Source organism: Ptychodera flava, chromosome 1, assembly GCF_041260155.1.
Source record: "Ptychodera flava strain L36383 chromosome 1, AS_Pfla_20210202, whole genome shotgun sequence".
NCBI classification, from domain to species: domain Eukaryota; kingdom Metazoa; phylum Hemichordata; class Enteropneusta; family Ptychoderidae; genus Ptychodera; species Ptychodera flava.
In genome coordinates this window covers 27,065,443-27,093,379 of record NC_091928.1, presented here as the reverse complement: position 1 = coordinate 27,093,379, position 27,937 = coordinate 27,065,443, and the positions used below count along the sequence as shown (strand labels likewise).

The following is a 27,937-nucleotide window of genomic DNA, read 5'->3' as shown; positions in this document are numbered from 1 at the left end:
CAAATGACGTATGGTGTGGCTGTGTGTTGTTGCTGTATGTGTTAAAATTTTTAAAATATTGTTATTCAAAAGGGGAAAATATTGTTTTCATATAAACATGAAAACATTTCAGTATAATCAATTTCAATATCTCTTTGAATATCCATTTTGTATTTTACATGGAAAGACCTTTCATTTGATATATCACTCGATAGTTTAAACGTATCGTTAGAAAAGTTAACAATAAATTTCAAATATTATATCGCATTTATGCAAATTGGGTACCCTTGTTAATTATGCAAATTAGGAGGTTATGGCCCTACTTGGCAGCTCCACATCGTCAATTTTCTTAAAGTAGAGATAATAAGCTTTCAAATGACGTATGATGTGGCCGTATGTAAGGTGGGTACATTAAACTCCTAAAATAAGGCCCTTTTTGTGAATTCGCCGCTCGCCTAAAAGGACACAATCTCTCTATCACATGATATGCAGAGAACGTTTCAAGCCTTATTGACATTATTTGTGATTATGTAATTTGTAATATCTAGAACAAAAAATAATTCAGATTCTGATCATCAAAAAATAGAGAGTGTTTTTATACAACTACCAAAACAATAAACAATATTTAGGCAATAATGTATCCCCCTACGCCCACAATGGACGAATCCAAACATTGCAGGACCTGTATGGAGGTGAAGCCGAGTACATTATGGAGTGCAAGACTTTGCTTGAGTCTATTTTTGATTGGAGGTGATACATTATTGCTAATCATTATTTCACAGTTTTGGCATTGCCGATGAAAAAATATTAGGCCACAACGCTTGATAATCGGTTCATTATCAGTAATAATCTGCACGCAGTGCTGCAGAATTAAAATAATATAATATTTTCATCATCGTGGGAACAACTAGAATAGCTGTGTGACCAATGGTCGGGATTTCTGGCATCGCACGGTTCTCCTCCTTGCAATTACCGTAAAAGAAGATGATTCTCCATTTTCCAAAGAAAATAATTTCCGTTTGATAGATGAAACAGATGTCGTCCACGGTTATGTCAATGTCAGCGTTTGGAAATTTAAACAACTCCCTCTTGAGGTCAGTTCTTGATGTATTGCGACCCCAGACTCCAACCCCAAAGGCTGAGTTCGATTGTAACCCGAGTAGCGACCCGAGTCGCCTGAGTTGCAACCGAACGATGCAGAGTTGTACTCTGATGACGCAAATTACGTCATTTGACCTTTCAACTCAACTCGGGCTTCTCCTGCGTCGGGAGCTGGGTTGGTCGAGTGACAACTCGGCAAAATGGCCGCCAAGCAGATGTAAGTAATAGATAGATTTTACTCGTTTACGTCAGTTTCAGGAAAGAAAGTACCAATATTATTAGCTGTGGCTATCGCATGAAGTTGTTAGCAATTTCCCTTAACTTTCATAGTGAAAGGTACTTATTGTTTCCGTGTGCAGACGACAAATTCCACTGCATGAAAAAGCAATAATACAGATAAATTCACAGTAATGACTTGACTTTATTATAGAATAATACACGTGAATTCACATGAATCCACATGAATACAGGCTTGCTGAATACAAGCAATGGATTCTGGACTGTATTCATCTGTATATGCACTCTTCAGCTAAAATACAGGCGATAAGCCATGCTAATACAGTATGTATTATTGGGTTTTCATGCAGTGTTCAATTTCTAGCGGTCAAAGTAGTAATGTGTAAAACTATAGTTTTATAACACAAATTGAAGAAATCAGACCGGACATTTTTCAATATTTTGCTTTGATGAATGCAAAATGATAATCAGACTTGACTTGCTGATGAAAAAGCATTAATTAAAATATTTTTGTATTCGTCTTTGTTTAGTTTCCCGATAGAAATTGTTGATAAACGTGGTGCCTGAACCGTTCCATTTAGGTACAAAAAGATATAGCTTTGGGTGAGTATGAATTACATGTCATAATGATTGTAAGCGGAACCAACATTTCACTGTCGAGATCCATTTCAGCATTCGTCCACCGCATTCTGTTGACGGCATTTAGCATGTTTGTTTACATTTTTGTAATGCGCCCGTGAAAGCAGAGAGAGAGAGAGAGAGAGAGGAGAGAGAGAGGAGAGAGAGAGAGAGAGAGAGAGAGATTGTCCAGTCAAACCATTTTCACCAACCATAATCTCATGATTTCTGTAAAACAGATGCTAAAAAACTTGCCAGGTGTACATTTTCAGGGCTTCAAAATCAAAGTGCCCCAATACTTGCCACTCATGAAATGCATGACAGATCAACAATTTTTGCATAAGGACAGGCTGGTGCTGATGCTGTTGACCTTCAATGTTGATCAGTGTGTGGATAATTATTGTTTGGGCTCAGTAGCCCCTTTGGTGAACAACAATGTTGTATAACCCCTCTTAATTACATTACATGCACAATGATGCAGTATAAACATTAAATCACTGACAATTAGTCACAGTTTCACAGGGTTTTTTTTTGAGGCGCTTTGATTCTGCCATGAAAATGCACACCTTTCATGTTTTTCACGTCAGAGAAATTATGTGATTTATGGTCAGTGAAAATTACTTTCCCCCATGAACCCAACCTAAAGAAGACACATACTACAAAGTCAGCCTTGGTAAACTTTCCCTAAATTTGATGTATTAAATAAGATATAACTCAGAAAAAGTCAGAGATTGAGTTCTATGTGAACCACCCATAAAAAATATTAATTCTCTATTGAACAATATATTTTGACAGTTGCCAACACAAATCAAGCTATCTTGAATCAGGCTATTGAGGCAAATAATGGAAAACAACACGAAGGAGATGGAAAACATCAAGACCAGGTCTGTCAAGAAAATGCCAACCAAACAAATATAAAGAGAAACAAGACAAAAATCAACACCAACAGGAGCAAGCCCAGCCACCACATGAAAACATACACAGCAAAGATGTTGGTAACTCTTATGATAAAGTTCATATTTGGACTGATCGCGAAGAAAGTTTACTTGTTGTATTACGTTCAGAATATGGAAGATATATTTAGACAGAGTGTTAGACCATGAAAAGTTGTTGCAAAAAATTGTATCTGAAATGAAAGAATCTGGTATCAATATCTCCATAACTCAAGCTAGAGACAAGTGGAACAATTAAAAAAAAATATACATGGAAGTGATAGATAACAAGAAACGTACAGGCACAGATAGAAACATGTAGACATGTATATGGAATGAGAGAATCAACTCAGCCAAAAGTTAGTATGGATTTTCTTGATTTTGTAAAAAAAGAATAATCAAATGAAAGATACTGAAACCAAAACGGTAACAACAACAACAGCACCAACAATGACAGAAACAACGACAGGGACAACAACTGAAGTAGCACATGAGACAACTGATAATGCAACAGCACCTCAGATTGTAAAACAGAGAAAACAAATCAGCAAAATGTCTGACAGAATTTACCACAAGGATAAATTGATGGCCACAATGTCTAAACTTGAAAAGAAAAATGATGATCTGTTTGAACTCATGGAACAACAATACAAAGAAAAAAATGAGAATGGATAGAATGTTGGATTGATATGAGCACTCTATCACTAATAAGAATTAAAGATGTAAAATTGTTCAAATTGTAATGAAATCTGTTATCTGATGGTGTTTTCAACATAATCTGGCCCAAAAGGTTAATGCAGTTTACCATGGAAATAATGATTGTTTTGAATGTGCAGTGATAATTGATCTTGAAAGTATATCTAGTATTGTAAAACACTATGCAATGTATGCGTCAGTGTTAAATTTAAATGTAATTTTTAGAGATTTTTCATGTTATTTTTGAATGACGTTTATAACCCCCTTTCAGACCTAATCCGAAAATCTAGCAATATATTTATGAAACCTTTGTAATTTTAAAGAAAACCAAAAGATAGAAATGCATCATAATCTTTTGAACACCTATATGTGTGATATTGCCTGGCAAAAAAACCTATGTATTTAACCCTGAAAGGGCAATTCATTGAAGAGCAGTAGCTTGTAATATCATTATAACTTTTTATCATTATGATTGCTTCATATAATGTATAAATTGTGTATTTATTAAATAGTATTAATATATTAAATATTATAAAATATAAAAATTGATGAACTAGTGTCAAATTTTTAAAATACAAATATCAGAGGTTTGTCCTTTCAATGGTCTGGTGACCCAGATATGTTTTGTGGCAAGAAAATGATGTATTTAACCCTCAAAGGGAACCAAGCAATATTATTAATGCCTAATGTTATTTATAAATTGTTAATTTGTGAATTAAAGTTAATATGATATAAACTTAAAATCAATGGTGCAAAGCCCATTTATTTCCTCCTGACCCCTTTCCCCCAGTCTCAAAAAATAATGGTACTGTAGTGAGCAGCAGAAAAATTGAGAGGGACAGGAGCCATCTGTAGCTTTGATATTTTTTATTGTTTTTTAATCTGCGTAACATGTATGCACAGCATTGTTAATGTTGACAGGTGACTTAAACTCTGGTTTACAAATTGATGTTGACACAATGATCATTATTGTCACATTATGCTGAGAGTTGTCTGTCTATGGACGGACAGGGAGTAGAGGTCATGTTGAGAATTTCTGTCTATAGACAGAGTAAGGTTAAACTGTAAGATATAGTGGCATGCAGGTGCTGCTGTGCCTGTCACCCTGGCCTTGGAATGAAATGCACACAACCCCATATGCAAATGTATTTTAGAGTAAACCCTTTGTGGGAGAACTGCTGTTGGAAGGGTACAATTTGTACAGTGATTTTGACAATCTTTATTATTGATGTAAATTTTGACAAATGAATGATTGATTCATTGCATAATCCCATGACTATGCCCATTTCTTCCACAGGCCTATGCATAACTGTGTCATACGCTGATGGCTTGGAAAAATACACTGCTGTTTTAGAAAAACGTGCTGAAAGAAGCTCCCCAAAGGGCTGCATGTATGAGTCAGCGCACCCACTCTGGGTCACATACTTGTGCCCTGTCTAGCCATAGGAACATTGTTCAACCCCCCAAAAATTAGTGTCAGTCAAAGAGATTTTTTATTTCCAAATGGTGGCTCAAAAATGACTCAGAGACAATCTGATCACAAGAAATGACAGACTAGACAAAAGGCCAAAACTTTACAAATATTTTGGCATTATCTCTCCAATTGCCATTCACACCTTTCTCTAATCAAATTTAACAAACAATATACAACCATTGTATCAATAGTAGATATCTATTCCCAAATTTTGTATGTATGATTAATTTTAGCATTGTGATAGGCCCTTTTGTATACTGCTTTGTTTGATCAGGAAAAGGAGTGAAATGGTATACCATTGGAGTGATAGCAATAATCTCCGGAATATTCTACCACATGGAAGTGTGAGAACATTGATCCACAACCACTCAATAAAGACATTTCACAATCAGACAAGTTTTAATTACTTTATTACCAACAACAAGTGAAATTGGCGGAAAATTCCATCTTATCTCTAAAGCTGGTATTTATATATATTCAAAAATATGTTTGTTTTTAATTTCATTAAAAGTAACACTTTTTATAAATATGTACTCATAAAAAGATCATTTTTATTTTGTTATTAAATATTAATTATTTCAGAGTGTTATCTGAAAATCATGCAAAATTCTAATAAATTTATTTTTTTAATTGACTTCATTCATCATCTGAACATTGGCAATTCCTAAAATTAGACTACTCTTTTTTTTTTATAGGTAAGTTAATAATTTCAGAAACACTTCTATAATAATATTATATTGTTAAATTGCCAAACAATGTTAGCACAGAAAACTCTCAGTGCAAAGCATTCATAAGTTGCTGCCTTCTGGCTACCCCACCTGGTGCATTTATATGAATATTAGGATATTGGTTTGGATCATCGATGTACTGTGGATCCAAATCAATATAATTCTCCACATCATCCTGGTGAATGATGCACAGATTGTGAATGATGCATCCAGCAATGACAGTCTCACACACATATTCTGGATCATGCATTGGCAATTCCCTTAGCCTTCGGACACGCCCCTTTAAATGCCCAATTGATCGCTCAACACTTTGACGGCAGGAGGAAATTGCACGATTGAATCTGCGTTGCTGAATAGTTAGGAAACCATTATCTCTGAAAGGAGTAATAAGCCAGTCTCTCAGAGGGTATGCAGAGTCACCAATGATGTAAGTTCCAGGAGCCATCATCATTTCATTGGTCTCCATTCTTGTAGACAGGGAAGAGTTTCGGAGAACACGAGCGTCATGTGTACAGCCTGGCCATCCAGTGTAGGCATTAGTTATCAACAAGTTATCATCGACAATTACCTGAATAAAAATGAAAAGTATTTAAACCTTAACAGATGCACAACTGTCAATGGATAGTAAAGTAAACTACATTATTGATCTGTAAAATTTATTGATTAGCTGTTCATTCCATCATTTTATATTAGTTCAAAAATATTTACAGTATTCTCAAGCTGGGACATAATTGAGTTAATACTTCTGGTCTAATACAATAAAGGAAGAAATGAGTATTCTCAGTTTGCTCACCTGGAGTTGCATTGATGGATAACCCTTCCTGTTCACATAATCTTGAACTCCACCGATGCAAGCACTCAGTCTGATGTGAGTGCCATCAATAATGCCTGCTATCCCTGGTAAACCATGTTGAAGCTGGAAGTGCTGTGAAATTTCCCTCTGCATATCATGCCTCGGCCATCTGATAACCTGAAAAATATTATTTTATACGTTTTGAGTTTTCATTTGTAGAAAAAAGAGGAGACTGGTAGAAATTGTTTTGCAATATAGAGATGTCAAAGATGCATTACAATGCTGTCTTAACAATTTGATGCTATCAAACAGATTAGTTAAACAGATAGATTTTGTTCTAGGAAACATTTCAAAGCACATTCCGAACATTATTTGTGCTGCAGCAGATAGATTTAAGACTTTGATTTCTGATATTTAAGCACATTTTTTTACCTGCTCCAGAGGGAAGTAGCATGCTTTTATTACAATCAAACTTTCAGGTTCCACGACGCTTTTTTCTTTGTTCTCAATTGGTGCAGTGGCCAGCTTCTTTACCTCTCCCCAAAGCAAATCAAGTCCCGGCTCTCCCCTTTACATGGAAAATGAACCATAAAGTACTTTAAAATTTTACAAATCTGATATGCTGAAAGTTGAACATTTTCCTGAAAATACTTACATCTTTCATCTCAGCAATGACCGCTTTGGTGACACGTTTTATAATGCCATGCACTGTTGACTTTGAGAGGTTGAAAATGTGCCCAACCTCTCGTATAGACTCTTGGTAACCATATACCATATGAATACAAGAAGCTGTTTCTCTGGAGACACTTGAGACCGTCCACCAGCATGTTCCATCAATAGCAGGTTGGCGATTCTCTCCAGCACGAAAACGAAAATACCCTTGCCAAGCCGGAAGTGCACACAGAAGTCTTGCAAAGAGTATTGTGGCACGACATCTTCTGCAAAATTCCGAATTCGAGGAACAAATTTCGACGCAAAAATAAACAAGTGAGCGAAACAAAAATGGCAGCGTTGATCCGAAGTTGAAAAAATATACTAGGGTCTAAATCTTCGTTAAAATCTTCAAAAAAATTACGCAAAATGAAAAATTCTTCGAACTCTGTCGCCATATTTGTTTACGAGGGTTGCTAGGGTTTGTCGTTCGTTTCGAATCTCCGGGTTACATTTTGCGCATGCTAAGTAGTGTCAAATGACGTAAGCCTTAACTACTCGGGTCACTACTCGGGTCACAATCGAACTCGGCCAAAGTGAATGCTACCCATGATGTCATTAGACGCTTGCACGAGGGGTTTCCCCACCAGTATATTTGCATATGAATCACTGCAAAGTTTCCAACAAGTTATCCACTCGGCGTGAGCACCGCCAGTCCATCGCGGGAATTCTTGCAAGACTATTAGGTCGATCCACAGTGAATTGATCGTCTGTTTGACATTTCCATATGTGTATGTCTTGCCAGACAAAGCGCTGGTTTTTGTGCTGATTCAACTAGTGGTTCAGAGTTTGCTAAGGATTTTACCAAACAACTTCCGTCTTGACCCGCGTCAGAAACGGATACCTGTTGATCTGTAAAATTATCCGTTTTACTGAATAGCGTCCCACGGCACGCGGTTGGCTGCCAGCGTCACAGACGAACATTTTGAGAAATTGTAAGCTGGTCTCACGTCCAAGGTATGTTCCCCTCTTTTTCCTTCGTAAAAATTACATTTCTGCTGTTTCTGCCATCTGCTTGAAGTCCTGCTGAGCACCACGGCATTGTCCACTCACTGTCCCACGCGGCCATGTTCACGCCGGTCTGTTTGTGCGTATTTGCATATCGATTTGTATGTACAAAGTATCAGTTGAATAAACCAATGCATGTGATGCTCGGTGCATGTTTGCCAATGTGATTACTCGATTTCATTTTCACCTTTTTTATAAAATTTGGCGGAGACAATTTTTAGTTCACAGTTTTAGACTGCTGTCATACCAATCATGCGCTATTGTTTTGAGCCCAAGCAATAGCAAACAAAGCAATGTCACATTTTACCGATTCCTCAAGACGGGGAGAGGTGGGAAATCTGGTTGAGAAATATAGGGAAAGCAGATGTACACAGTCCAAAATTCACTCGACTGGGTTTACATTTCGAAATAAGATTTGAAGGTTAGTACCCGATCATTTCGACCAGAATAAATAATTACGATTTGATACCGTCGAATTAATTGGAAGTTAGCACTGCTGAAATAATTTAGTGGTCGAATTAATTGAAAGGACGATGAAACTGCTTCAAAGCGTGGACTGTGACGTAAGGTCGAAAAAATTTGTCATTCAGCAGTATTGTGTTGTACGTTACAAATAAAAAAAAAAACAAGAAAAATCGCACTTGGGTATAATGTCGAAGTCAAAGTGACTGCGATTACAGAAGGAGCGGTCTGTGACATTTCGCCACTGGCCACTCGATGGCCATATCCGAAAGACTATGATCAGTTCTCAGCAGCGTAACTCACTCTCTCTCTCTCTCTCTCTCTCTCTCTCTCTCTCTCTCTCTCTCTCTCTCTCTCTCTTCATATCTTGTTTTATTTTGTCGACATTTATCTAACGGTTTTAGGTCACTTGTCATGACAATGCAACGTTGGTGTAAATTTCCCGTATCGGGTATGATCTCTGTCTTCACTCACGTTAGTTTTTTCCTGCTAATTTCAATATCCGATCAAAAAAAACAACGCGAACAGCGCTTATAATACTGCATCCTTCATATCGAAAGACGGTAAAGTTGGTAACTGGCGACATGTCACGGTCTGGGGCAAGTTATCATCGTCGAATGTCTGTAAACTTTCAAAAGCCCGTCTCGAAATTGACCGGGATCAGGGTTAGTGCCAAGTTTGGGTGGGCGTTTTAGGGACACGGCTCTGCATAATAATCTGTTGGTAACGGTGGCGATCGTTCGCATTATCTGCGTAATCGGTTTGCTCTCAAATCTTGAATCATGCTTGGACTAAATTATAGGTACGTACAGTTCGTTTCAAGTTCGTTTTAGTTATACCATGGCAAAACTTGAAAAAAAGAAAGAATAATAATAAGTTCATCAAATTGGGGCTTGCTGAGTGGATTTACTAAAGTTTTGAGGCCATGAGAATGATTCGGCTACTGACTGCCATGTATGTACTATACGGAATAGGTGCCATACAATCATCAAAAAAGTAATGAACATATAAATAAAAAATAACCCGAAATCGGCAATTTCGTATGTGAAATCACGAATTACCGATGAACGTTGACGAAACTGTATTCATCTGAACATGGACGGAAGAACTCAGTCAGGAAAATGGTAGGAAATAGGTGAACGACGCGACGAAATGACCGATGGCTAAAATCAGGAAAGCAAGAAAGTTCACCACATCACGTAAGGATCGAGACTTCTATGTATCACGATATGTGCAATAGTGATCTCAGTGGGCCACTCGGCTGCTTGACGGGTAATCTCGACAACTCATCCCGAGACGAGTTATGTTTATTTTCGGAGCAATTTTTGAACGAAGCGTTTGTTAACCATCGACTAGAGTCAATGACAGACTTAGTTCATCTTCGTCATCGAACTCCAGCCTTTGTCGGAATTTTACGATGTACGCGGACTCAATGAGCTGTCCTCGAACACGCTTATCCTAACGCCTTTGAGATCGGGTGATGCCGCTTAGTTACACAACGGCATCATGTACTGGCTACGAGATCGATAATCCAGATTTCATTGGGAAACAAATTTCGATTGATCCACTAACACACCAGAAAGAGCGTTTTCTTCAACTTGAAAAATTAAGTCGTCGCCTTTCCTTGACATTCCTGTTTTCGTTTGAAAATACTCTGTCCCCAGTAGGTAAGAATGCCCGGGTTTTGCGTCGGCTGTAATGCCCGACACATCGATATTTCTTCAGCTATTTTTTCAGCATTTCGCAAAAGATACCGCCAACTATTCCTTTTAGTGGACGGGGCACATCTCTCTTCGTGTGTCAGGAACAAGTAACACGTGGTTTCGAACATAACATGTCAAATTAGGAAGAATACTGATTATGAAAATACTGTGCTGGATTCACACGCAGAAAAACTGAGTCAGTAAATTTCAATCGACAAGGGATGGAAAGAATTCGGAAAAGACGATGGGAAATTAAAGAGAGAAAGAAGGTAATGTCTTTTAATTTCTTTCTGCTATCAAGGTGGGAAAATAATTTAAACTGAAACGACCAGAGATTAAAAGCGTTTGTACTTCACACACGCTGAAACTTCACGCATATTCAAGTTGTGATATCGAACTTACCAGAATCAGTAGGCCTACGGTTTACCATTCGGCGAAAATTACCGTGTCCCAGTGGAAACCCGGAGTATAAAATCAATCTGAAAGCCGGTTACAAAGCCCTTTGCGTTTCAACATTTCTGCCTTTTGTTTGCACTGACCGTGGTTCAACACATCCAACGCTCTTGTTTTCGATGTCCTGAAGTATCGTTCATTTACCAACTAAAGAAATTTTTGAAGGCTAAGTCATTCGATCGAATTAATAGAGATTGAGAAAGTCCAAGTTTCCGTCGGTGGTCGAATTGATAAGGGTAAGAATAAAATTATGTTTTGAGAAAAAACATATAGGGTGGTCAAATGAAAAGAGTGGTTGAATTGATCGGGTAAACAGCACCACAAAAACTAGATACTGACAGTTTATTTAACTGATCCATTGTTTATACAAGGATACTCCGTATGAACAATAGATATGCAAATACGCACAGCCTGGCGTGAACGTTGGTGAGTGGACAATGCCATACCCATTGGAAGATGGTCCCTTCCATATTACGTTATGAAAGCGCCAAGTTTGGCGCTTTTTACCCATGATTCAATTGACATGGAGTTGATGAAGCCCTAAAATGCAACCTCCGGTGTTATTTTTATCGTTTTTTTTTTGTAAAAAATCGGGCGAGTTATGAATTGTGAAAATGGCTTTTCCGGAATAAGCAACCACAAAGCTAGCACATATGTAAAAATCATCCTTTGTGAACTTCCCCTTAACTTATGAATTTACATTACGTCAGTTGAAGAAACCGAATACTCCATGGGACAATAGGTTTGTGGGAGTGTATTATGTGACTCTCACCTGCCACGACGGGCCAGTGTGTGACAAGAAATCATAGTATTTAACTAGGTCATCGGCCGCGGCCGTGTCGATTTTTAAATGTAAATAAAAGGTAACTGATTAACATGTGTTCTAGTGCTCTGAAAGAACGTACAAAAAGTTAAGTGAGAAGTATCGAAACAAGTACGTCACACTTCTATTTACATAGCTGTTTTAACTTTTTCAAATCGTTCGGCTATGACTCAACAGAATAAATTTAATGAGTAGACTTTAGCACACCCAACTCATGTCTGTGAGCAATCTTGCGTTGTTAGTTGCGTACTCGGTTTGTAGAACTGGCAGAGGGCTGGAACGCCGCAACCGACTCCAGAATTTACGTACATGCCGTAAAGCTAAATATATAGCAATTTAGGCTCAACTGTAATTACTTTTTAACTTCAAGCGAATAGAAAGCTACTTTATATCGTAGTAAATCGCACATTTTTTTCAGATTTCAGCATAACTATTCAATTTTTGTAGATATGGAAATTTGAAATAGACTATATTCTAGTGTGCGACACGATCAATGATAAATTTAAAGAAATTTGAACTTTTACAACTGATTATCGTATTAAATATATCAATAAATGATACAAATATAGGCATTAATTTGCTTGTGAAATTGACATTAGACAATAAACTTGTTTGTTTATTGTTTTGTCAAGCACACAACCCTTAATGCTGCGACGAGTGTTGGTCGGTCTCGCGCGGCGTCGTTTACAGTCAGACTCAATATCGAAGGCTAGGTTAATAGTCGCGCCAGCGGCTTACTGACTACGCATGCGCTTATTCATAATATACTATGCGAGTAACCGGAAGTGTACCCTTCTTTCATGGAGGGCGCCGCCATGTTTTTTTTTTTGAGTACTCGTAATAAACAAAAACGAAACAAATTACTATTATATATATTAAACATGTCTTTTATAAAATATACCTCTTTTATTAGCCAGTAAATGTTATTATGCACCTTGTCGCTGATACAAAATATCGTTAATATAGATAAAGGGAGAAAACTGTCGCGTCGTGCATATGAACGGGGGCATACGCAAAGAATGCTGGGATCGAATATAGAAGAGCGCCCCCTGTGTCAATAATTAGATTCAAAAATTGCCAGTTTTTAGACGGAACGCTATACTTTTCAGCTTGCAAGTGGAAGGTGGGCAGTGCGGTTACCATTGCAATTATAACGATTGCATAATACGTCCCTTGCTAATCGCAATAGGCTGTTATCATTGTAAAAATTGCCAATTTTTGTCCAAAATTTTACACACTACAGAAAATCTATACCTGCCCTGCTGCAGGGTTTGACGTCGTGTACGTACGTGAACTGCTTTCATCAGAGGGAAACTGGGCATAGTTGTCATATAAACGTTTATGAAGTAACAATTACAGTTTATCATGAATCAATACAAATAACATTGCCAATCTTTAATAACCCCTGGCGCGACACCAAGGGCTGAGCCCTATATAATATTAGTCAGCGAAACGGCTGACGGACCGGGTACCGGACCGGGCCTGGCGTACTGCAATGGTTACATTATTTATACAGTGTATCACACCTATCAGCTCGCCGATACGTTCAAATTTAAAATGACATGGTCGCTCGTCCTTTTTGATCACACTGAATAATTTTTTATGAGTTAGTAGAAACCTAAAAAATTTTCATTCCCGTATAGACCGCTGGGCTGCTATGCCGCAGTCTGCCATGGTGTCTCACTGTTGAAACAGTTTGGTTTATTTAGAAAAGTTTGATTTTCATTAAAAGATGACTCTTAATCGTTGTTTGTAAAAAATAGGCATGGTGACGCTTGTTATTCCCTTATGTCGGAATTCAATTTTTAATTGTACATCCCTAAAAACACACATCGCCATGCATCACACAGTAGTGTGGTTCATTGACTGAAAGTGTATCGAAAGATGAAGTCTTAGCGTGCATTCATCACACTGTTTTGGTTTATTTAGAAACGATTGATCCCCTTTTAGGATTTATTCAAGAAACCGAAGGCGTTGGAACCATTCACTGCGTCACGCTCAAGACCAAGCATGAAAAACCTGATGATCATAATCGTTTTCGTTATACTAAGTCAAGTCGGGGTAAGTGCAATAACACGCTCACTGAAAGGAGGTGGAATGAATATTCTACTGTAATTTATATTTTGAATTCGCATTCCGAACTTTATGCGTTTCAAGTCGATTAACGTTTAAGTACATGTATTATAACTTGATTATAAAATCCTTTCTGTCGTCGATTTTTGATCAGAAAAAAATGTCAAGGCTTCCAAAATTACTTGTTATTTGAGACATACAATTTGAATGCTAAAGGGTTTCTAAAAAGTGCCTTAAAATGTCGAGAGCTTAGGTAACTTGTCATATGTTTTTAAATAAAACTACTATTTACAATTTACATGAGCAACAATATGAATCAGAGAGAGACAGAGAGACAGAGAACAAACGAAATTGTGTCACTCCACGAAATATGTTGATTGATAAATGATAGATTTCAACAAAATGAAAGAAGAGCATGTACAGTTTAATTGGTCATTTGTTGATTGATTGATTCATTTATCGGTCAACCAATGGGAGAGAGGCCATATGAAGTTGTGAGTATGAGGAAGTTGGTAAACACTACAGTAACTGTAACAGTATAATGATAATTACGGTTTTTTTTCGTTCAGTGTTTTTTGTTAAGGTCGGTACCCTGGTAAATGTTACCTGGGTTCCCCTTGGTATATCAATGCAATCAGATCAGGGGACAGCAATAATGTTACTGGGGTTCCCAAATCATTACCAATATTCCACAAACGTATCAAAAATTCTGCCATTGAACGACTTTACTGATGATTTTTTGTCTTATCTAATAATGTAGGTTTATTCCGACTCTTCGCGTCGCAGTAGATGTCATCAAGTCAACTGTCCTCCGTTACGGAATTTCTGGTCCTTGCTTTGTCGACCAGGATCCACCTGTCTGCAAAGCGTGTACAAACGGAACCTTCTCATCGCACTCCAGTCGATCCGCCAAATGCCGACCATGCAGACGATGCGACCCAGAGCGAGAAATGGTTCTGTGGCAGTGCAGCCCAACACTGGACACTGTGTGTGTCAAGTTCCGTCGACTCGACGACAACGGGAACGAGTTTGTGGTACGACCTCGAATTCTGATGGAGAAACCTATAGACAGTCATGTCATCGCTGACATCTATAACAAATCGCGTCAAGAACACGCCGAAAGAGAGCGGAAACGGCAAGAGCTTGAGCGACTGAGGGCAGAAAACATGACTTTTGACAGTAACGTTACGGAGACTTTGAACACAGGCATCGGCGTAGAAGGTCATGAGTTGTTCTCGACGGTTTCGCCGGAGATGGGGATCATGACTTCATCACGTGACCCAACCGTGGCAAAGACTGGTAGGATCAGTAAGTACCAACATCATGTGCAATTTTTTAAAACAAAACGCTATCATTCTCCTGATAGAAGCTTCACTGTTAAATTCATTAATGAGGTTATTAAGTTGCTTAATGGGAAGCAGATGTCCTCGTATATATATTTTTATAAAACGTTTTGAATCGTCTGACATCATTCATTACACACATATTTCGACCACCGCGAGCTGACTAGTAAATCATAAGATAAAATAAAACCCCTCAGAAGATTTGTTCAAAGTCACAATGTAAAACGCGTATCTGCATTGGATCATTAACAAACGTTTAACTTTTAGGTAGGCCTAAAGCGTCACGGACAAATGACCAGCATTTCACCACATCTTTGCATAAACATCTGAACCTTGTGACTGTCGAAGATCCCGGTATCAACCTAGAGGAAGACGGTTACACGCCTGGCCAAGTTCGTCGGAGCACAGGCGTCTACACGGCGATTATTTCGACTGCCAGTTTCTTGGTTGTAGTTGTAGTCTTGGTGCTTCTTACAGTACTAGTTTGGCGACGAAGGTAAGACGTGCACTGATTAGTAATTTGATTGTACCGATCACCAAAGCAAACGTGTTCATACTGTTGATTCCGTCATTGAGTAAACGTAACTACTCAGACACCGTGCGGTGCAAGTTCAAGTTGTCAATGACCTTCGCTGAGAAACAGATTTACTTGTACACCAGTAAAGTCTCCTGCTCTGCTCTGCTCTGTCTGCTCCTCAGACAAAAATCACCCAACTTGGATGTAACACTGCTTGGTCTAAAATAATCCGCGCACGTAACTGAATAGTTACTGCAGGAAAATCAACACGTGACACCAAATCAAAGTATAACAAGTAAACAAAATTGCAAACTCGTCAAAATAATTAAATAACAGTTATTGCGGAACATCAATGACATTCCCTGATTCATTCACTGTACCTTTCCTTTGACCTTCGGGTAACTTTTCTTTTATCTACGACATGCATAATTCGTGCAGTTTTCTAAGACTTGAAAGCATTCAATGTGTAAGGCCAAAATCGTGCTTCCCGTTATCGTGCGCGTCATGTGAAAACATGCACGTCATAAAATCTAGGTTTGTTTCTTTCAGTGACAACCATTTTACTTTATGGCGGCCATGTTTTAATCGCCCCAAAGAGGGTTGGCCATTTTTCATTAAAAAAACATAAAACAAAAAAAGGAATTCGCTTGACTGAGAAACACTCTTTTTGGCCCAGGGCATCGAGAGATGTTAAAAGTGATATTGACTTCACCGTTGGTGGCGCTGCTAAAATAAATGGGCGGCTACAATGTATATCTGGAGACGCGAGTTCCTCAACACTGGGGTACCGACTATTACAAGTACCTCAGATTCTGTCATGTACCTCCGAACCGAAAACCAAATGCTCATTGGCAAGTTCCGAAAAAAGATTGCACAAATGCAGACAGGCAATCGTGTCTACAATGTGTTTATAATTAGACGCAGCAACTTGTTGTACAGCATTTTTTGCAAGTGCGTGCTTTACTCGATGGATTTTGGCCGAATTCAGACCAAAAAAAGACCCGCGCGTCGAAGGCAAAGAACGCGCACTAGCCCCAAATGATGCGCCGTAACGAAGCGAAGGCAAAGGGGCAACGGTAGACCGAGTATACACCGTGTTGGCTGATTGAGTCTTCAAGGTGTCCAACATACTGTGTGGCCTACCTCAGCTCTCATTGATAAGTTGATGTAGCTGCGATACTGCATACTGCATCTTTTGGTGCTTTGTTTTGACCACATCGCGTTACAAGATTTATAGGATGAGTATCTGGAACTTTTGATGATGTTTTTTTCACTTTTTTTATTTTGGTTTCTAAAGTCAACCATAATTTCTTGTTCTACTTCCCGAAAGCATATGTTGAGGTACATAATATTCATAATGTAAACTTTCTTTTGGGAGTAGAATAGGTATGACACACAAAATCAGAGTTCCAGTTATTGATCCTGTACATACTGAATCAATGAAATACTGTGACAGACATACAGACAGACAAACACACATGCACACACGTACATACAATTACACACAGACTGTAACACACAGTTGAAAGGAGATAGAAAGCTAAAAGATAAAATTTCAGAAACTAATTTTTTTCATGAAGTTATTTCGCGCCTCAAAATTAAAAGACATATATTTGCTCAAGCTTTCCGTAAGACAAAAATTTAACATTCCCTTTCGAAATCAAACATGATAACAATCAGGGATAACAAAATTTGGTAGGAGAGGAACAAATTACTCAATATTTTCGACAATTTGCCTATTTCCCGTGTATACTCTATCTATGGAATAAAATGTTCGATTTTCACAAAAATTTTATTACTCCATGAGCTTCAAAATTAACTCCACAAGTGATAGACCAAAGATGCACTGAAAAATATCTGCCCTCGAGGCGCATTGTGACCTTGAGTTATGGCGGGAATGTTGAAAAATCTCTCTACCATGTCCTTTCAGCAGTGTCTGCCAGTACCACAGCTTGTATCTTTTATCAGTGAATCTTGTTTTGCAGGGCCCATCAGAGGATGACGTATTGTGCAAGGGAGGAATGTCGAGGATATCAGTTTGATGACAACGCTGCAAATGTTCCCGGGGTAAGGCTACTATCTTTGCTACTTTTGGCAAACGTCGACGTAAGTGATTTCGAAAACACTCACCCTGTGACCAATTCAAGGTAGAATGCGCCTCCGGACAGATATCGGACTCTCAAGTTTTTCAAATACTCTTCTGACCTACCACTTGTGCCGGGCGTGGGGGCGGGCTTAAGAGTCAGAAAAAATCAGTGCTGTCCTAGTTTTTCAAAAACCATTTGTTATTTTTCTGAATGAATTCAAAATAGCGATTTTGGCCATTTTGAAATTCAGAGATCGATGAAAGTACGGTAATTTCTTCCTGTAAGTATACAATTTTGTACGGTGACCCCTGATTGGCATTCTGATTAATTTGCGAAGAGAATCGTGTGAACTTCGAATTTAGATATTTAGACTCTTTGTTTTGGTCTTGTTGTGGCTCATTAGTGGCTGAACGGTTTTGTTTTTCCGTTCGTAAGCGTTGGTAAACACTACGTAGTTTGTCTCTCTCGCACCAAAGCATACAGGGTGACTCCAGATATTTGGTCTTTATTTCGCGAGGGAACATGTTAAAAGTTTCTTTACGGAAAGTTCAAGCAAAAGATGGGATTTTTTAACTTTCGAGGTGCATACTACTTCAACCGTTATTCCCACACTGTCATTCTGCGATGTACAAGTATGTCACACACGATATAGCTATAGCTGCCAGTGGTATACACACGATATAGCTGCCAGTGGTATACACACGATATAGCTGCCAGTGGTATACACACGATATAGCTGCCAGTGGTATACACACGATATAGCTGCCAGTGGTTTTAATGAAAAATATGTTTTCATTACTTACAGAATCTTCCGAATGGGAGCTCTTTAGTTGTTTCACTAGATGCTGGCAGAAACGCGACGACAGGAGTGATAAGAAAGAGTGATAATCCTGAAAGACACTACATACCAGCGATAACTCGTGGTGAAGAAGATGGTCAGTTTTCCACCCGTCGCGGTTGTAGTGTTTCATCAAAAACCGTTCAAGACGTACCGACTCCCCGCAAGATTACTAACAAGAGCGAGGCTGCCGCGAGAGCAACGGAGTCACCATTGACAAGCAACCACCTGCACAATCCAGATAACATCTATGACATCATTTTCGAGGGACTTTTTGACCAGAAAGGCGGAGTTTTGTCTCATGAAGATTCTGACGTTCAGTTGCACATTCCAAGAGGGGCCATACCGTCTGGTGAGAAACAGCCAATCATCGTTAAAGTGAGTTTGAGAGTGAGCTATTTCAACGTCGGCCTCAAAGACGGACAGATACCTCTCACGCCTGTCGTCGAATGTCTCTCTCCCGGACTTGACAGCTTCCTCGATTATGTCACTGTAAAGCTTCCACATCGCGCCCTACTGCCAGGAAAGGATGCAAAATCGTGGCGATTTTTAGTACACTACAACCAATCAATGGACCCGAGAGACAAGTCTTGGTCGTGCTTGACCAATCAGAACTTGGCAAGGAAAACAACATCGTCAAACAGATTACATTCACTTTCGATGAGAAATACGTCAACATTCAAACAAAACATTTCACGAAGTTCACCTGCTCCAGCTGCGGGAAGACACGGCCGATATTATCCTTTGACGCCGTGGCCTACGGAAAGTACGCACCTGAAACGACTGAGGTCACAGTCAAGGTCTACCTGTGCGATGACATTAAGGACACGCAAACCGCAGTTAGAAAAGCGGAAGGTGATAGGAACCCTAACTCAACTATTGGAATTAGGGCCAAGAACGGGATATGTGACTGGAAGATTTCGTGTCAAGGCAGTCCTGGGAAAGACTGGAAATGGCAGATTAACGAGAGGGGCGGCCACTTTCCTCGTACACAGGTGGAATATACACTACTTCTATGATTCTCAAGCGAAACAGGCATACATGATAAGTGCTCTACGCTATTGTTAAGCTTGGGATGGAATTAAAAAAATAATAAAAAAATTACCTGTATTGAATTTCAAATGGCAGTCGTATCCTGTAATCACTGTTTGAAAAAAAAAACATATGAGGTGAATTGTTCAATCTTATCCAAACGGAATTTATCTCATTTCCCTCCACTGGCAATACAGTGAACGCACACCATCGTAGCATCATATGCTGGAAAATTACTGTACAATGTTTAGCGCTCGAAAAATCCGTCCAAGGGGCGGAATATAACTTTAATCGCAATTAATTTTTTTTAATATTATACTTATTATCATTTCAATTGAATTGATCGTGGCCTAGAGTTGAAATGCATGTAAAAGTCTGATTGACTGAATGACATTCCATTCCAGGTCATACTCTCGGATGACATCGCCAGTTGTTGCTCTAGGAATCTTTCACCGTTTGCTGAGTTCGTGTTTGAGCCAAGGAGGTCTTCCAAGTGGGAGCAACCGAACTATTTGACGTTGTATTTACCTTGCAACAGCGCCCACCTGATGCAAAGAAACGAAAAGCAATGTCACTGGTGTCGAGGTCAATGTCAGTGAAATTCCCTGTAAACGAGGTAAAAAACTTTAAAAAAATTATCGGAACATCGAGGATATAGACAAAGCTACATGTACCGTCATCTCGTCGTGTCATCAGGTATCAGAATGCATGTAACATGTATAATAATGACTATTGTTTGCTATGATAGGTGGCACAGGCATTGATACTATAGCAGTGTTCGATGTGAAAAGACCAAGAGCTTCGAAGTAAATCTTTTGAGTGATAAAATTAATTTGGCAAGATTTAAGGTGATGTTTACACATAGTCAATTCTCCGCCAACTCTCCCCTTGAACAGGTATTGGCTTTGAACCAAGTCGAGCAATGTGATCCCTTGAAAAATCTAGGAGCCCTGGAGGACGCAGGTACGTTGGTAACCTTTATATTGCAATTCAAGACGAACAAGAACTAGGGTTCAAAGGCAATAACAGAAAGTCTATTTCAAAAATATCTTTAACAGCTACAACAACAACAACAACAACAACAACAACAATAATATGGGGCAACAACGTGGCAATTAAATGAATAGATAAAAATCAGTGTTGTTGTTGTTGTTGTTGTTTGTTGTTGTTATAATTAGTTCTACTTTTCAATAGCGCCTTCTCAAGTCAGCCAGTAATCCCTCGTCATTACAAATCACCATATATCGCTCTTCTTGAGTGAGGAAAAGAGACTTTGCTTTTCTCCTTAACAATTGGGATTGTACGTCTAGGTACGTTTAGGTTATTAGTGAGAGAGAGACAGACAGAGACAGACAGACAGACAGACAGACAGACAGAGACATTTGAATACGGGAGAGAAGCGTAGAGTGTGTTCCAAGTGAAACTTTTAATTCTTGAGATTTCTATCCGCTTGCTTGTTCTTTAAAACCACAGAATGTGACGGCGCCGCCTTGGATAAAGGCTGCGAAGAACTGAACGTTGCCAGGGTTAGAGAATTAGTTCGTAAGCTGCTTGTAAATTACGACTGCAAGTTTGAAACATCCCTCGAAGACATCGAAGAGAGACACAGAGATACACATGAGAGGAAGTATCAGTTCATGCTGTACTGGCAGCAGGTTACGAGCTCCGAGGCAACCTATTCTCGTCTATGTACAGAACTCATCCACATGGAGATGCGAAACGTAGCCGAGGCTCTGGCAGAGCTTTGGCGCCGTAAAGTAGCAAAAACAACACCAAAATTACCGCTGTGTAGATTCTGTACTTACATGGAAAAGGTGACCATCTGACTTATAGTTGCCCTTGAGCATTGCCTCACTGAATTTATTTTTCGATTGTGACCTTCTTTTAGCCACAGCCCTACAGATCTTTATGAAGGATCTACATGTAGATTGCTTGGTCGATTTCAGTTACATGTAAACAAGCCAATATATCAACTTCGAACATTTCTAAGTCTATACATCTCAACATTTCAAGGAATGAAGATGAAGAGAACTTTTGGACAGGTTTTGGACACTGAAAAAAAAAGTTGACAAGTGAATACCAGTTGAGTGCTTGAAATGTAGACTCAATCTTAAAGCTGATATAACCAATTGCTATTGTCTTTGTAACCGTAGCGAAACTTACATTGAGCCTGTTGTTTTTCTCTTAAAATCGCTTCAAGTTAAGCGACTCCATCTTGGGTATTGTAAATTTCAAATAATACGTACACCATATTTCTTTCGTTTTCTCCATTGGAAGATCAAATCAAGGTTGTACGCTATTAAGAACATTTCATAAGAACGCAGCTTCCTTAAAGTTGCTTTAACTTGAATTTCTATTCAGTTTCAATTTCTGATTGATTCTCAGAATTTTGCGAAAAAGGTATGCTGTACTTTTAATCGCAAAGTTGAACAACTTTCTGTGTGGAAGAATTGTATCTTACTACACACCGTTTTGTATAGCCCATAGGAACATTTGCCGTACAATTCAAAACAATAGACCAGGTTTGAGCCACAAGTTTCATTGTCCGGCTGGCTATACATTATGGTTTTTTTCTGTTGATTTAGAAGATAAGTTTTAATTATATACTAACTGAACGGTGAGTGTCAATTTTAACAGAGTCTGATTTCATAATGATTTACTGAGCACATGATCAATTTGGTTGTTTCGGCTAATAAATCTGTTTGTGTGTTTCCATAACAAATCAAGGAATTACACACGCCTTGGTTTCTGACTCGCCCGTTGTTTAACTGGTGGATAAATTGGCGTTTTAAATGTACAAGGCCATTATTATAGTAAACAGGATGTTAATATCGTTTTGATTCTCACAATTTGCAAATAGCTATACTATTTTATTCGCAAAGTTAAAACATTTTCTTTGGGGAAGATTATATCTGCCGATGACCATTTCTCATGCACCATTGTGTATTGGCAATAGGAACATCAGTGGTAAAATTTAAAACATAGACCGGGTTTGAGTCACGAGTTTAAGTGTACGGCTGGCTATATGATAGTTTTTCTTTTGATTGAGGAGTTGACTGTTCATTACATTAACTTAAAGGTACGTGTCAATTTTTATTAGGACTGATTTTATAATGTTTATAGTGAGCACATTATCAATTTGGTTGTTTGGATGAGAAATATTTTGTGAGTTTTTCATAATAAATCAAGAAATTAAAGACGTCATGTTTTTTGGCTCTCGCATTGCTTATCGGGTGTGAATGAGTACAGAATATTATACAGTGGGGGAAACCACAGTGTCACGTCAATGGTGTTGCAATTTTGTCATGGCGAATGTGCATGTGACACGGCCTGAGTCTGCGCTTTCACACAAGTCGATTTCACACACAGGAATCACACACGTACATTACATACACAAACCTAGAATACTGGTGGTTCAGTATCAGTATTTGGGATTCCTATCCACTCCGCCTAATCAATCAAGAGTCACTTTCAGTGTTACAGTTGCTTTATCGCTCTCTACACAAGTTTACCCAACTGTTTAGCACTTTTGGTGTACATGAAAGATATTGGACTGTGTACCAAACGCTCGGTATCGACTATCGGGAATCGATCACGGTCACTAAATCTCTAGAAAGGTTATTTGTGACCGAAAGTGCACTCGGATTAGTTCTTCGGAGTATAAATCTGTAACGTTTAATCCAAGAGTAATGTTTCAAAGTAAAATATCGATAATATGCCTACAGGGAAAATATGAAAAAGCAAAAACATAATAACTTTGAGATTCCCTGCCCCTGTATAGAAGTTCAAAAATGTTCACCATTGTAAGGTTATGATTCCGACAAATTCTCAAGAACGTGCTCATGGGACTGGATCGAAGTGAAATAATACAGCAATTTTGCGCCGCATAAAGCAACACCAAAATATTATGCAACTATTTTCTGTGAATGTTTCATCACAGCATGGACGTAACAGCTACTAATATAGTCGACTGCTCAGCGTCAGTGGAATGGAGTCCGGCATTGTTTTGATTTGTTTACAAAGCCAACACCTTGACGGATAAGAACGATTAAAAACACTGCCTGAGATTCACGCTGTTGTTTACATAACCGTTAGTTTTATTGACAGCGATTTTTCAATACACACGCCATCGTTTGTCAGCCTCTAACTTTTTTAAAAAAATCGACGAAGGGCAAGTGTAAAGCGGTCAGATTTCAATAGTAAGCGCTTTAATCGAGCGTTGATGTATTTACGGACGACAACATTAGTTTTTGTGACGTTTTTATCGAAACAAACTCAAAAAATCTAGATTTTCTGGAGCTCTGTCCCCATGTTGCTCTGTCTGCATCTTAAATAATGAGTTTCGCCGCCATCTGCCTCCTATCATATTACACCCTCCCCTTTACTTAATGCAGTTGGCGTTATTGTCTGTCGCCAGAAACTTTTTTTCTAATCACCAAAGCATGTTATAATTCCAAGCTATTTTGAAATTATCTGTAAATTGTATTAATTCTACCCACTTTAAATTGTATTAAACTTGGGTATAATATCCAGCACCATGGTGCGCAGTGACAGAAAAAAAAAACACTCCAGGTAATATAGGGCAATTATCAGGCATTGATTTAAACTGTTATGAGCCTTACGACATTTAAGGCAGATTGTAGCAAGCCAACTCCTGCAAGAAACTGAAACAGAACAACTATAGTCTATTTATTATGAATGTCACTAAATCACTATTTCTTTCCAATCGTGATGCGTCTAGATGCTCTTTTTCGCCAGATTATGAACAAAATGTTAGAAATTTTATTCGTGAAATACTGATGTTCTTGTGTAATATCACCGAGTGCCGACTTTCCGACATTCACAATGTTTCGATCCCAACCGGACGAATCTCAGTAATAGTGTTATTAAAAGACTGCCTTTTGTCAAGAAAGCCTCTTCGAAAAGCTACGGTATCTAATCAAAATAACTAGTTGTAAACGGTTGCATTTATTATATTGCCATTGTGTAGACTTGTGCATAAGTTGCCGAGGGTTTTCAAATTTATCATTTGGAATCTAAGGATGCTATTACAGTTGATCGTCAGTGGAATTTTCTGAATGAAAATTTCGACAAGACATTAAAAGATTGTATGTCGAATAATGTGTACAGTCACTACTCGGAGAATGATTGCATATAGCATGACCTGTTCATCGATTAAAATTACATCTCACAAATCCAGAGTAATTTACTTTAACGACGGTTACTGAAAGAATGACACTGGATGCAATCTGAAAAGAACAGAAAGAAATGAAAGAAATGTGTCTTAATTGTCGAAGCCCATGTTTACGTCATCATTTCAAATCTCCCCTTTCTATGAATCAACAAGAAGACCGACAGGTTCAACATCGTCAACAATTGAGATACCAAGGTCAAGTTACAGGAAATTTTAACGCGACAGGCTTGACTCATTCTCAGACACCAATTACATTTCTCTCCTCTGCACTCCAGTTCGACACATTGATGCACTCATTGTTGTATTGTATTTCCATGGTACGTAATGCCAGATGCCTCACTTTCAGACACAACCCATTTGTTCCCGAAACAGGTTCCAAGACAAGAAAATCGCCCTTTTAAGCTAACAATTCTCTAGTGGTTAATAAGCTCAGACCCCCCCCCCCCCCCCCGTAGATTATATATTTTCGGAAAGCCTAGATATAGGGAAACATTTTGGTTACCATAGTGTCACCATTGTTTACATAACTATCACGTGACAGGTAATTTGCATAACCTTTCAAAAATCGGTTTTCCCTATGTTTTGTTCAATGCTTTGAGATATGTGGCTGAAATTTGTGTGTGTGCAAGCTGTCCTAAGGATCTTTTAAAGAGTGTCTCAGAAGTTTTTTACACCTTCTAAAACAATTTTTTGCTAGAAAAACTTCCAGAGCGGTGAATTTAATCCTAGTTGATTTCTTTAAAATTGTGCTCAAAAAAAAACTAAGCAAGATATAAAAAATCTGAGACACACTTTGGAAGAGCGTTGTGACAGCTTGCATTCCAGCAAGTTTTAGTCAGATATTTTGAAGTATTGACACAAAAGACAGGAAAAACCGATTTTTGAAAGGTTATGTAAATTACCTGGCAGGCGATAGTTATTTGAATAATGGTGACCCAGTGGCTACCAAACAATTTCCTATATCTAGGCTCAGAGAAAATGTATAATTTATGGGGATTCTCAGCTTATTAACCACCAGAGCATTGTTAGATTAAAAAGGTCAATTTCTTGTCTTGGAACCTTAAGAAGCATTGTCTTTGGTGCATGTTCAAGACAATTGCTAATAAGCGAGCATGATTGCCAAACTAACGCCAACTGCAGTTAATCACTGCCGAATCCATCGTTTTGTTGCCATCGGCTACGCACTCGAATTCGACCCTTTGATACAAAGGGCTAACCAATATTGACGCTGTTGGTAGCGTGGGTGTGCGCGTATACGTGAGTGGATGTTGTAAAGTTACGCTATTTCGTCCACACAGACGAATCCTCTGAAAGGTAATGGTTCCGAGTCACGCTTTAAGGTGCAACTAAGAAGGTAAGATTACCGCTGTTGTGTTTGTGTAGCATGTCACGCAGATGACAGCTAGGCCCTTAACCTTCTCACTCTGTCCATTGTAGGGTGTTAGCAATCATTCACAGGTGACCATAACTTTTTCAGCTACCTGCAGAGCCCTGCTCTGCTTGCTCGTTGACGTCCTTCCAAAGTTCACGCCCCGACTGCGCTGTATGACCGGCGAGGCATTTAATTTGCCCCTGGATTCCATGGAGGCCTCATCATTCGAGCAAAGAGTAGAACGATTTTGTTTAACACCATGTCAGCCGTTAGAGAAGGTTCTGAAAATGTGTTACTAGATACATGAGAGGCTTGGCCGAAACTTTGTTCGATGTGAATTGTGATCTTGTGGTGAACAGCCGTATTAGAAAAACAAGATCAAAGTTCGTTGATCATTGAGTTGGAGCAGCTGGACTGAACAATGGAGTACAAATTCATCAGCAGATATCGTAAATTTCGCGTAGCATTACAGTAAAGCATGCGCCAAATTCGGAAAAAAAACCTTCGAACTCATTATGGAGATATATATGTATTTAATCGAATCGTGGAGATCTCGCTCGGCAAACAGAGAAATCCATTATACTACTCGCTGCAGTACACCAGTTGTTTGCTCAAAATGTCGCGTCACGGTAGGCCGCCATTGTAGCTATGATTTCGATACTAGGCAATCGACAAGTGCGTGTGTGAGAGACGTCATCACTCAAACTGTACTTTCCCGGTCACTTTATATGCCACCGTATTTACAGGTCTTGTGCTCTCATAAAGAAGCATAAATAATCGCATTGGAAGGTTAACTTATCGGGATGATTTGCTACGTCGTTATGGCTGCATTCTATTTTACATATATTGTCACTAATTACGCTATGCATTGTTAATCAGGAGATGTTTGATGCGAAGAACTTCTGCGAAACGGCTGATAAAATACATGGATCGTCTCCCACAAATTACTTTTGTATCCCTGTAGTCCTTTTGTTTGTTTGTTTTTTATCTTGAAAGCTAAATTATCAAAAAGAAAACACATTATCATACACCGATTCATAGCCTTGCCGAAGCAAATGTTTCATCGTTTGTTCAGAACGCCATCACAATCGTGATCTTTCATTCTGGTATTATTAGTGTTTTGTAAAGCATAAAAATGTTTACGATTGTGCAATAAGAAAAAGTTCATATTGTTATCAATTTCTATAATTAATTACATTGGCAAGTTATGTAAACTTCAATAAAAATGGAGGATTCTTAACAATTAAAGGGGCAATTCTCTAGTTCTCGCATCAGTTGTTGTTGACTCTGAGTATTAACATGGTGTTAGTCTATTGTTTGTCTTTGAATTTTGTATCATTTTTAACAGTTTGCTTTAAAATAAACTTAAAATGACCTGTCCCTTTAAGATAGACTGCGCCATGGGGACAAATGTTTTGACTCTGAAAGGTTTACAATTCTTTTCTCGTCTACCACTTTTGGGGGTTTCTTTCAAAATTCCTGGAGTATGATAAGTTTTACCGTCATTGTTTTCGAAAATGGTGAATTTTATTTTTCCCCATAGAGTTAATTTTGAATTTCAAATATCGGTAAATGTGAGGTAATTTGTTTCCCTAGTACCAAACATTGCAGGGTGACACGCCTGATTTTTATTCTTGATTTTGTATGAGAATGGTTGAAAGTTTCATTGAGGAAAGTTCTGAGCAAAAGTTGATTACTTGTCTTCCACTTTCGAGGTGTATACTACCCAAATGAGCGGGGCGGAGTTTAGGCGATGAAGGATG

The 27,937-nt window shown here is 38.5% G+C and overlaps 2 protein-coding genes and 1 long non-coding RNA gene across 3 annotated transcripts; 2 read left to right on the top strand and 1 right to left on the bottom strand.

The window, feature by feature from the left end:
* The first annotated feature begins 1,115 nt into the window (after nucleotides 1–1,115).
* Nucleotides 1,116–2,886, top strand: LOC139134061 (uncharacterized). The gene is made up of 3 exons (XR_011552706.1): nucleotides 1,116–1,297; nucleotides 1,848–1,920; nucleotides 2,731–2,886. It is a non-coding gene; the product is annotated as an uncharacterized lncRNA (long non-coding RNA).
* Nucleotides 2,887–5,585: 2,699 nt separating this feature from the next.
* On the bottom strand, nucleotides 5,586–6,724 carry LOC139134047 (putative nuclease HARBI1). Its single transcript, XM_070700914.1, has 2 exons — nucleotides 6,559–6,724; nucleotides 5,586–6,333 (listed from the first exon to the last, which is right to left on the bottom strand). Exons 1-2 carry the CDS (start codon nucleotides 6,709–6,711, stop codon nucleotides 5,812–5,814), a joined length of 675 nt encoding a protein of 224 aa, XP_070557015.1. The 5' UTR covers nucleotides 6,712–6,724; the 3' UTR covers nucleotides 5,586–5,811.
* Nucleotides 6,725–7,871: 1,147 nt separating this feature from the next.
* Nucleotides 7,872–22,810, top strand: LOC139134055 (uncharacterized). The gene is made up of 9 exons (XM_070700925.1): nucleotides 7,872–8,226; nucleotides 13,669–13,779; nucleotides 14,552–15,099; nucleotides 15,402–15,630; nucleotides 17,637–17,718; nucleotides 18,544–19,571; nucleotides 20,013–20,224; nucleotides 20,505–20,571; nucleotides 21,082–22,810. The coding sequence occupies exons 3-7, from the start codon at nucleotides 14,742–14,744 to the stop codon at nucleotides 20,122–20,124; spliced, it is 1,809 nt and encodes a 602-aa protein (XP_070557026.1). The 5' UTR covers nucleotides 7,872–8,226; nucleotides 13,669–13,779; nucleotides 14,552–14,741; the 3' UTR covers nucleotides 20,125–20,224; nucleotides 20,505–20,571; nucleotides 21,082–22,810.
* Nucleotides 22,811–27,937: the final 5,127 nt, after the last annotated feature.

Bases quoted from the DNA above. Each gene is read 5' to 3' on its own strand.
- LOC139134055 (XM_070700925.1), top strand. From the start codon at position 14,742: ATGGTTCTGTGGCAGTGCAGCCCAACACTGGACACTGTGTGTGTCAAG. The intron at 15,631-17,636 runs GTAAGACGTGCA...CTTGTTTTGCAG, and splicing joins GTACTAGTTTGGCGACGAAG to GGCCCATCAGAGGATGACGT. The intron at 19,572-20,012 runs GTGGAATATACA...ATTCCATTCCAG, and splicing joins GCCACTTTCCTCGTACACAG to GTCATACTCTCGGATGACAT.
- LOC139134047 (XM_070700914.1), bottom strand. From the start codon at position 6,711: ATGCAGAGGGAAATTTCACAGCACTTCCAGCTTCAACATGGTTTACCA. The intron at 6,334-6,558 runs GTGAGCAAACTG...ATTTTTATTCAG, and splicing joins ATCCATCAATGCAACTCCAG to GTAATTGTCGATGATAACTT.